At 44.9% G+C, this 11219-nt stretch overlaps 1 protein-coding gene across 2 annotated transcripts in view; it reads right to left on the bottom strand.

The window, feature by feature from the left end:
* Positions 1-9298, bottom strand: part of ITGBL1 (integrin subunit beta like 1) — a 229524-nt gene extending 220226 nt beyond the window's left edge. The window contains exons 1-2 of one of the 2 annotated variants that reach the window (XM_088842628.1): positions 9047-9298; positions 7858-8078 (exon numbers count right to left, since the gene is read on the bottom strand). In XM_088842628.1, the coding sequence (XP_088698754.1) occupies positions 7858-8078; positions 9047-9150 (325 nt within the window). In that variant the 5' untranslated portion in view covers positions 9151-9298. The remainder of the gene's footprint in view (positions 1-7857; positions 8079-9046) is intronic. The other variant, XM_055426638.2, reaches the window with a different exon arrangement.
* Between the last annotated feature and the right edge of the window lie 1921 nt (positions 9299-11219).

Raw genomic sequence — 11219 nt, forward strand, 5'->3', positions numbered from 1 at the left:
AGTCTTTCAGAACGAGGGGTTACATGCGTGTGTCTTTGTGGCACATTTAGATGGACACACATAGGTAAATGCAATTGTGCATATACTCATATATTAATACCCACATACGTGACATAAACACATATGCATGCAAACATATGTCTGAAGACATATTTATGTATTCAGATGTATATAACATATGTGTATAAATTTAAGGTAGCAAATACACATCTGCATACACATATATATGCTTTAACTGTCAATCCCAATATACATGCATAAAGAGAACTTCCCCAGGCCTTGGTATTTATATTATTTATAAGTATATATACATTATAAAGCAAGATTTGAAAAAAGTGAATATATATACAACATTAATACCTAAACACATCAACTCTTAGAATAGACACCAAGACTTCAAAGACTGTGGATGACCACGAAACAAGATAATAGAAATAATAGCTGAACTCCTTTTCCCAAATGAGCAGAATTTGGAAATGAAATAAACATGATGAATAGTGAGAGAAAGAAAAGTTTGGAGAGCAGGGAGAGGACTGAAGTATGGTACTGGAAATCGGAGAGTTTTAAGAACTAGAATGATTACTATTCGGTCTTAAGTTGGTTTACATTCCTGTGAGTAAACAACCCCACCCCCGATGTCTCTAGGACCTGCGGTAATGTTTCACTAAATCAGTTGACCTTTGAACTACACAGGTTTGAACTGCACCATGCCACTTACAATGTGGATGTCTTACAATAAACATGTACCCCAGTACTGCATGATCCAGGGTAGGTTGAATCTTTGGATACAGAACTGCAGCTACAGGGGGTGTTTGCGGGGGGCAAGGTGGAAAACAGAAGACGACTAAGAAAGAAAAAACGAAGAGTGATTCCACAAAATAGGTTTGGAGACAGTTATTCAATTATCTAAGAAAAACGCAACCATAATTCCAAAAGACACATGTACCCCAGTGTTCATCGCAGTGTTCTTTACAGTAGCCAGGACATGAAAGCAACTTAAACGTCCATCAGCAGAGGAGCGGATAAAGATGTGGTGCATAAATACAATGGAATATTATTCAGCCGTACAAAGGAACAAAAGTGGGTCATTTGTAGAGGTGTGGATAAACCTAAAGTCTGTCATACACAGTGAAGTAGGTCAGAAAGAGAAAAAGAAAGACCGTATATTAATGCATATATGTGGAATCTGGAAACAGGGCCCTGATGAACCTATCTTCAGGGCAGAGACAGAGACGCAGGCGTAGAGAATGGACCTGTGAACACGGGGTAGGGGCATGTGAGATGAGGGAGATGCACTGAGAGAGTAGCATGGACTTATATAAGCGGCTGCTGCTGCTGTCGCGCCAGTCGTGTCCGACTCTGTGCGGCCCCAGGGACGGCAGCCCACCAGGCTCCCCCGTCCTGGGATTCTCCAGGCGAGAGCACTGGAGTGGGGTGCCAGTGCCTTCTCCGGGTATACGCACTACCTCATGTTAAACAGATAGCTAGTAGGAAGCTGCTGTAGAACACAGAGAGCTCAACTCGGCGCTCTGTGATGACTGGGAGAGGCAAGATGGGAGGATGCAAGGGAGGTCCAAGAGGGAGGGGATATATGCACAGACATAGCTAATTCACAGTGCTGTACAGCAGAAACATTGTAAAACAGCTATACTCCAACTCTGAAAAAAAATTTAATAAAAATGCAATTGAGCAGCAAGTAGGTCCAACAGTTCTAGGACAGCCTATAAGGATTCAGAAAATCCAGCTCTCATGAATAATCATATACAGTTTTCATACTACTTAACAGTGTAGACATCAGAAATAGCTGCCAGAAAAAAATTACTAATACTTCCATATTAGGGGTATTTCCATGTATTTTAAGTATGTTCTTACCATGTGTGTTTAAGTCAATGCTATAAGGATGTTTCATAGTCTGAATAAATTAAATCTATTAATTAATCGTTTTTTGGGCTCCAAAATCACTGCAGATGGTGATTGCAGCCATGAAATTAAAAGATGCTTGTTCCTTGGAAAGAAAGTTATGACCAACCTAGACAGCATATTAAAAAGCAGGGACATTACTTTGCCAACAAAGGTCCATCTAGTCAAGGCTGTGGTTTTTCTAGTAGTCATGTATGGATTGTGAGAGTTGGTCTATAAAGAAAGCTGAGCACAGAAGAACTGATGCTTTTGAACTGTGGTGTTGGAGAAGACTCTTGAGAGTCCCTTGGATTGCAAGAAGATCCAACCAGTCCATCCTAAGGAAGATCAGTCCTGGGTGTTCATTGGAAGGACTGATGTTGAAGCTGAAACTCCAACATTTAGCCACCTGATGCGAAGAACTGACACATCTGAAAAGACCCTAATGCTGGGAAAGATTGAGGGCAGGAGGAGAAGGGGACGACAGAGGATGAGATGGTTGGATGGCATCACCGATTCAATGGACATGAGTTTGGGTAAACTCCGGGAGATGGTGATGGACAGGGAGGCCTGGCTGCAGTCCATGGGGTCTCAAAGAGTCGGACATGACTGAGCAACTGAACTGTACTGAATAAATTAATCTTTAAATTATATAGTCAATGTATTTATACATAAAGATTAAAAATTATTCTGAATAATATCCTACAGAATGTCAAGTTCTTTATATCCATAAAGATGTTCCAGAAAAAGAAACTAACTTTCAGAGAAATCAAATGACTGTCTCAGGGATGAATGACAGAAACAAGTTAACTCGAGTTAACAATTCAGACAAGATTCCGATCTAACCCCAGAAGTGCCATAAAGTCCAGACTATTTCTACAAGCAATCATTCTTCATTTCACAGCAATTCCAGATAAAAATAAGTGTTTTTAATTTATCAGGGCCTTTTCACCACTGATGAGTTTTCTGATTCTTTCTCCTGACTTTCTTCTATCAGTTCTATCACTGACACCATCTTACTCATCCCTGAGTACTAAAGCATATGATTCTATCTTCCAGCAGTCTTTAATTCTATCATAATTCTATCCTTATTCTCTCCCCTGGGAACTAGTATTTAAACACGATCTAACCTGAGTTCCTCCCCATCAAGTGTCTATCCCAACCTGCTGGGCCCCCAGGCACCATATTACTTTCCATGAATCAAAGCATTGACCATCAATCATGTTCAAACTCCCATGTTCAAACTGCTTCATGGTTCCTATATACCGTCTAATTGAGCACAGGCTTCACATTCAGTGTGCTTCCCTTGTGGCTCAGCTGGTAAAGAATCTGCCTGCAATTCTTCTGCAGGAGACCTGGGTTCGATCCCTGGGTTGGGAAGATCCCCTGGAGAAGGGAAGGTCTACTCATTCCAGCACTCTGGCCTGGAGAATTCCATGGACTGTATAGTCCATAGGATTACAAAAGAGTCAGACATGACTAAGCGACTTTCACTTTTCACTTTCAGCTTCAGGTTCAGAGCTCTCTGCCAGATGTCCAGCTTCAGCTCTCAATATATCCTCCACTAGGCTTCCCACAGCCCTAATTTCCAGTGAAGCCAGCCCCAGAACCCTTCACTCTTCTCCAAACCCTCCCACATGTTTTTCTGCCTCTAAACTATTTCTTCCATTTTGCTTCACTCAGAATGCCAATTGTCCACCCTTTGGAATAAAAACCTCCTTATACTAAAAGATTTATGTCAAATGCTACAATTTTTCCAGAATTTACACCACAATATTTAATTTCTACCTTAATGGAACCCACACAGAAATACATAGAAATTATATTCTTCCTTGCCTTATAGGCATTTGGTATTTCTCTGAACCTCCCTACTCAGTGAGAAGCTGTTATGTATTCCTCATCTTTTGTAGCACCTTTATTTTTTAGGAGTTAACTGACCTTCATTTTATTATTTTTTAACTTTTCCTTTTATATGGGAATACAGTTGATGACCAATGTCGCATTCATTTCAGGTATACAGCACAGTGATTCAGTTATACATATGCATGCATTTGTGACATCTTACAGGGCTTCCCCGGTGGCTCAGCGGTAAAGAATCCACCCGCCAATGCAGGAGACACAGGTTTAATCCCTGGGTCAGAAAGATCCTCTGGAGAAAGAAATGGCAACCAACCCACTCCAGTATTCTTGCCTGGGAAATCCCATGGACAGAGGAGCCTGGTGAACTACAGTCCATGGGGTTGCAAAGAGTCAGACATGACTAAGCGACTACACAACAACATCTTTAATAGCACAACATCTTTAACAGTAAACAGAGAGTCTAGCAAATATACAGCACTTCGTGTGTGCAAGTATGACTGCTTAGTCGCTCAGTCGTGTCTAACTCTTTGCAGCCCTTTGGATTGTAACCCACCAGGCTCCTCTGTCCATGTGATTCATGAGTTTGATCCCTGGATCTTCTTGACCCAGGGATCAAACCCAAGTCTCCTTCATCTCCCACACTGCAAGCATATTCTTTACCCACTGAGCCATCAGGAAGGCCATATAGCACTTTGTGTGTGTGTGTGTGTGTGTGTGTGTGTGTGCTAGTTGCTCAGTCGTATCTGACTCTTTGTGACGCCACGGACTGTAGCCTGCCAAGTTCCTCTGTCCATGGAATTCTCCAGGCAAGAACACTGGAGTGGGTTGCCATTCCCATCTCCAATAGCACTTTATAGAACTGGCTAAAATGGATTCAATTTAGCTTTTCCAAGTTCCTAAAACTGAAACTCTTTTAAATGATGTATTTCAAAAAGTGATTGGAAAAATGTTCAAGAAAGCAATACTTTAAGTGTAATCCCAGTTACCCAGGGGGTTGCTCAGGATACCCTGAAGTCCAAACCAAAAGTTTGTTTTTATAGAATCAAACATTTGACTGTTCTTAAAGAAATATTTCACCAAAATGAGTTTACTCCTCATTAGACCATCACGAACAATCGCTGGGTCAGATCTTTATGCTGTGGAATTTGGAGGAAGATCCGGGTGCCAGGAGCCAGTGGAGACTGGGAGAGAGAGACCTCTTGTGATCGTGTGGAAACGTCCTCACTCTCAACCAGCTCATTTAAAATAAGTATGTCTCCTATGAGTCACCATGTAAGAATCCCAGTGGACTTAACTTGAAAAGAGCACAGTGTATCTCCTACAGCTGCTCTCAGGTTGAGCCAAAATCGCTGTCCTTGCTTGACCTTTTGAAATTTGGGTCAATAACAGGTCCACCCCCACCCCCAAGACATTAATGAAACTAAATTGCTTTCACAGTATCAACTGACTAACAAACACAAAGCCAGGCTTCCTATCTACCCATCTCTTTCTATCCATTCATCCTAGCTCACCTTTTGTGCATCCCAAAATAATGTTATATAGACACATACAAGCATATTCATGTGTACTGAGTGCTGACTTTATGCAAAACACTATTCTAAGTCTCCGGCCTCTGTTAAACCTCACAACAATCCCATAAGATAGCTACTTTATTATTCCCATTTTGCAGATGAAGAAATCAAGGCTCAGGAATGTTAAGTAACTGCCCAAGTTCAGACAGATGTAAAGTGTGGGATTCAAATCCTGGAAAACTTCTCCCAGAGTCCACAGTCTTAACCACTCTATGATACCCTGCCACAGCAGAACTGTGTTTTCTTCACAGAGGTGGGGGAAGTCTCTGGAAGTTATTCTATTTCTGAAAATCACCTATAGGGGCTCATCACAGAGACCAAGGCCCAGAAGCACATAAAACATAAAAGAAAACCTGCTATGTTTCTATCTTGAGTGAGTGTTCAGACATGTTTGACTCTCTGCGACCCCATGGACTGTAGCCCAGGAGGCTCCTCTGTCCATGAGATTTCCCAGGCACGAATAATGGAGTGGGTTGCCATTTCCTTCTCCAGGGGATCTTCCTGACCCAGGGATCGAACCCATGTCTCCTGTGTCTCCTGTATTGCAGGCAGACTCTTTACTGCTGAGCCACTGGGGAAGCCCATGTTTCTATCTTACTGGCAATAATATAGGAATTATTTCTTGCAGACAGAATGGAGTAGCTAAACTTGAAGCACAGAACAAGCAGGCAAGCTGGCAAGATAACCAGATAGACTGTGTGTAAGGCTGTCCTCACTGACCTGGCAAATGTAGCCAGTGCATTTGCAGGGGCAGATTCTACACCAGGCCCAGCGAGCCACATCAGTGGGCAACAGTCAGAAAGATGAGGACTGGAAACAAACACGGTTCTTTTGTTCAGTCTTAAATATAGAGAAGCAGGAATGTACACACAAGCAAACAAAACCATGCATGACTCAGGGCTGCATTTTGCACCAGGATGGAAGGAATATAGTGACAAAGATGGCAGGACGAAACAAAAAATAATTTTCCATGGGAGATAAACAGAGTATATATACACACCACAGCTACCCTGTAACCAACGGAAAGGAAACCGATCAGCTTCTTTAAAAAGGGAATTCAAGCTACTGGTAACCAGAACTAGCTTACTGGCTGAAAACTGCATCTTGCTTCTTATGTTTCCAATGAAAGAACAATGTAGAATGCCCTGAAAAATGTGTCCAGAACTCATGATATTGAGGAGGCCTTGCCAGAGGCAATCAAAGCCAGAGAAGCCAGGTAACAGTTGAATTTGGAGAGAAATATTAGACAATACTTAGCTTTCATTCCAAAGGGCTACCCTTAATAGCACTGTAGCATGTGGGACTGACAAGCTAAAATAAGTTGTGGCATTCAATACTTTCAAAGGGTTGAACCACAGCCTCCAAGGCTAAACAAACACACAGAAGCACCTGTGGCCCTCCAAATTACTTTTATGACTTTTTTTCTTTTCATAGTCAAACTTACCCTCCCTGTGCTTCTAGGCCCAAATGCCACAGGAGAAAAAAAAATTTTTTTGCTATAAACTCATGTTTGATCTCTCTGTTAGTGTTGGACTGTTATTCTCAGCTACACTGTGGGTAAAATAAGTGGATTTTTTTTTTTCCTACGAGTCTGCCAAACACTGGTGGGAATGCACCGTGTGTATTCCCACAAAAGTGCACTGAGAATGCACTTTTACTGACCGAGGGCCTGGATCATTCACAATGACCTGATTGAGGTTCTTGGCTCCAAGTAAACGGCACAGTTATGTGAAACTGGTTATAGACGTTAGGGGTGTTCTCTTCAAAGAAATAGCTTGACCCCTTCCAGTATGAGAACCCAAATCACTCCTTTAAAATGTGCAAAGGAAATGAATTATTTTCACTCCACCCTTACAAAACACCAAGCTGCACTGAAGCCAAAAAATGGGAGCAGCGAAAACAATACAAAAGCCATCGCTTCCAAGAAAATACGGGCCTGCTCCTTTCGGTGTACCGTTTTCTGATATACGCCACTACGTGTCGACTAAATGCTACCTATGAGAGGGCAAATACACATTCAAAAACACAGTGGGCTTCCCTGGAATTTAGGAAAATAAGATTCTCCTGTGCTTCCTCCATTAAAAAAAGAAAACAGGGGTCAGAAACTAACACCGCACTGAAACTAACACTGCACTGTCGATCAGCTACCCTTCAATTAAGAAATAAATAGGGGCTTCCACTCTGCAAATATTATGATTAACAGGCGTGATAAGGGTGGAGAGCCGAGTGGAATAACTCCACTTACCGGGAAGTGGGGAGGTTTGGTCTGTAATGAGGAAGCAACAGTAGAAGCTGAGATTTGTAATCGAGTGAGTGAACCTTAGCAAATATTATTTCCACTGAAGTCTGGGCCCTAGGGCAGAGGTCGGGGTTAAGAAACGTGATTCCAGAACCGACTGGTGGAAGGCAGGCCCCCCGGTGGTGGCTTCCAGGATGCTGATGGGATGGTCCCCAGCCTCCCCTTCCCCCAAGGGGCCGAAGCCCCCCGGGGAGCGCGAGCGGAGGGCCCGGCGGCGCGCGCGCTTACCTGCACAGGTGCTGCCGTCGTAGGTCTCGCACACCCACTCGTGGCACTCGCACAGGGGCCCGAAGTACACGCCGGGCTCGCTCACGTGGCAGATGCACACCCCGCAGTCGCAGCGGCCGCGGCCGTGGCACAGAGCGCCCCCTGGGGGCTGCCCGGGCGCGCGGCACCGGCGCTCCGACTCGGCCCGGGACAGCCTGCACGCGGCGGCGCCCGGGCCGCTCCTGCAGGGGCGACAGACCACAGCGGGGGCCACGGTCACGTCCGGGCACTGCCCCTTCTGCTCCGAGCCCCCCGCCGCCGCGCCCTCCCAGGGCCCACCCAGATTCCGAACTGGAGACCCAACGCCAGCCCCCTGGGGATCGTTAGCCTGGGCACCCACCTCTTCCTCCCCCGTTTCTCCGAGGACCAAGCTGATAGCCCGCACTAGTCATCACCAGAGAAATGACCACCGATGTCTAAGTGGTGACCTGCCCCACCGAAGAAGAGGACCGTCTCCCAGGTGAACTGGAGGATCCGGGCCTGCCCCTTGGAGGTCCGCCACTGAACCTTACACAGCGCATTTAGATTCAATGCAAATTAATCCAAAGTCTGACCCTCGGCTGACTTTTCAGTCCTCTTTCAAAAGTCCTGTTGCTCGCTGATGGCTAGGGGCAGTTGTTTCATGAAAAAGGAGAGATGATTATATGGAAAGAACCATACAGGTTATGATAGAGGATATAAGGCTTTTTCAAGCTGCAATAAGCGATGCTTATAAACTATACTTTTAAAGCATAAAATACTTATAAACTATACTTTTAAAGCATACAAGTTTAGTTATCGCGATGTGCCTCCAATCCTCTTTGAAAATGTCATGCAAAATGTTAATGGGGGCCCCACGCAGTAGCTCTGCCTTCTAGGTGGTGAGAGCACAAAGGTACACCTGGCATGGCAGAAAATTCCTCCTCATACGTATTGGAGTAGGAGGAAACGAAATATGTATTCAATGATTGTATTTTTCCCAAGGAAGGACAAATGAACAGGGCAACAATACACAGTGTAGATGGAAGGAGAATCGGAACAGGTTGAAAAACAGTTGATCCGGCGTCCAACTTCCTAACTGCTCTTGGCTTGGGGCAGCCATCCCGGAGCTTTGAGTCCCGCCACGCAAGGCAGGGCAGGTCTGTCTTCAAGAAAAACAAACCAGACTTACCTCAGAGACGGCGAAAAACTTTGCGGAACAGCTGACAGCCCCCCCGGCAGGAGGAGAAGGGAGGACACCAGCAGCAAGGCGCTCCTCAAGCCTGCGGGACGCATGCTGAGTTTCCAGGCTGCAGAAGCAAGGAGCGCGGCTGCGAGGTGGGGCTCCCGGGGGGCGGGGAGACCGAGCCTGGAGAGGTGCCCCCAGCGGACGGCCGGGCGGACGGACCCGCAAACACCCAGGCGTGCAGGCCCCGGGCTCTACCCGGAGCTGCGAGGGCGTGGACGAGCTGCCTGCGAGGGTTTGGGCGGCAGCGCTCTGGGCGGGGTGCTGGTACCAAACCCCTCAAGTGGAGAGTCTAGGCAGGGAAGTAATTAGAAACAGTTGTACAAGCAGATGGTTTATTTTGACATAAAAAAAAGAAAGAAAAATGTCCTGTTCACAGATTTGAGAGAATCGTTCCTTTCTTCAAGTACAGGCCCCAGAAATATTTGACAAGAGGCTATTTGGGCTGGCTGACATTAAAGGGACAGATAAGATAATCCCCAGAGATGAGGAGAGGAAGGGGAGTTAGGTGATGTCAGGAGGGAATTCCTTTTGACCCCTTGCTCTTCAAGAAGGTGCACTATTGGACTGTCTGTGGTGTGAGTTGTGAGGGGCACGCAATACGAGTTAAGGACCACTTTTTGCACTTTTGATCCTGCGTTTTAAATTATGGATCTCTCGTTTCCTTAAGCCTTTAAAAAGTGTGTCATGCTCCTAGTTGTTCGGGCCAGTGGTTTATCACACCACATTTTTTTCTTGACTTGGACAGTTCAGACTGTAGTTGTTCCAAGTTCACCCCGTTCTCCCCCACGGATTGAGTATGAGAAGGTACGTGTGATTCCAGTGTCAGCGGCACCGAAAAATCCTGAGTGTCACTTGGAAGCACCTACTTGGCGCCAGTCACTTAGGAAATTCTCTCTCCAATTGTGATAATAGCCACACGTTCGTTTACTCACTTAGCAAACACAGATTGAGCATCTATTAGGTGTCAGGCTCTGTGCCAGCAAAGAAAACGCAGCAGAGAATTAAGGAGACGTGATCCCTGCTCTAGGAATCCACTGGGCCAGCAGACATAAAACAAAATCAGGAATATAGAAGGAGGAAAGGTTGCCAGTTACTTCCATCTTAGCTCCAAGCATCTGATCTAGTCAAGAGGCTACAATGTAAAAAAAAGGATCAAACTGACACATTGTCCATGTGGAATTCACACAATATGTCAAATATATTTCAATAAAAATTTTCTCAGTGGAAAAAAAAATGATGGCATTTGAGCTAAAGGCCAAAGGATGAAGGGAAGTTGGCTGGAAATGGGGAAGGTGTGGCAGAGAGTGGGGTACTGTTCCCATTATAAAGATCAAGAAACTGAGACCAAAGCATGCCTTCCTGCTTAAAAGTGACGGACTTACTCAAATTCACACAGGAAGTTGGACTTCAGCTGAAAGCCATGAGTCCTCAAAGCCAGCACTGTCCCCTACATGGTGCAGTCACTTGGGAAAGGTGTAGACCCTTCTATGGAAGGGAAGAAACATTCTCCCATTGTTCTAAGAAGACCTTTAGAGGCAATAGATTCTCATGAAACAGAACCATCCAAACTGTGCCCTGGCCTTAAAATGAGAGAAAACATTTCTGGATGGAATCTCTTCCTGCCATTCATGTGAACAGATGTAAGACCACGCCCAGGGATCTCCCTGGCAGTCCTAAAACCTTGCCTTCTAACACAGGGCGGGTACAGATTTGATCCCTGGTTGGGGAGCTAAGATAGTGGCCAAAAAACCAAAACGTGAAACAGAAGCAATATTGTTACAAATTTAGTAAGGACTTTAAAGATGGTCCACATCAAAAAATCTTGAGAAGGAACTTATGATTGGTAGGAGGAAGCATAGCGGGAAGGGATAGTGAGGGAGTTTGGGATGGACAGGTATGCGCTGCTGTATTTAAAGTGGATTACCAACAAGGACGTACTGTAGACCATGGGGGACTTCTCAGTGTTATGTGGCAGCCTGGATGGGAGGGGAGTTTGGGGGAGAATGGATACATGTGTGTGTATGACTGAGTCCCTTTGCTGTTCACCCGAAGCTATCACAGCATTGTTCATCAATCCGCTAAATCCGCTATACTGCAATACAAAATAAAAAATTTT

Source organism: Moschus berezovskii, chromosome 13 (genome assembly GCF_049115385.1).
Source record: "Moschus berezovskii isolate FMDL1 chromosome 13, NW_MosBer_1.0, whole genome shotgun sequence".
Taxonomy (NCBI): Eukaryota; Metazoa; Chordata; class Mammalia; order Artiodactyla; family Moschidae; genus Moschus; species Moschus berezovskii.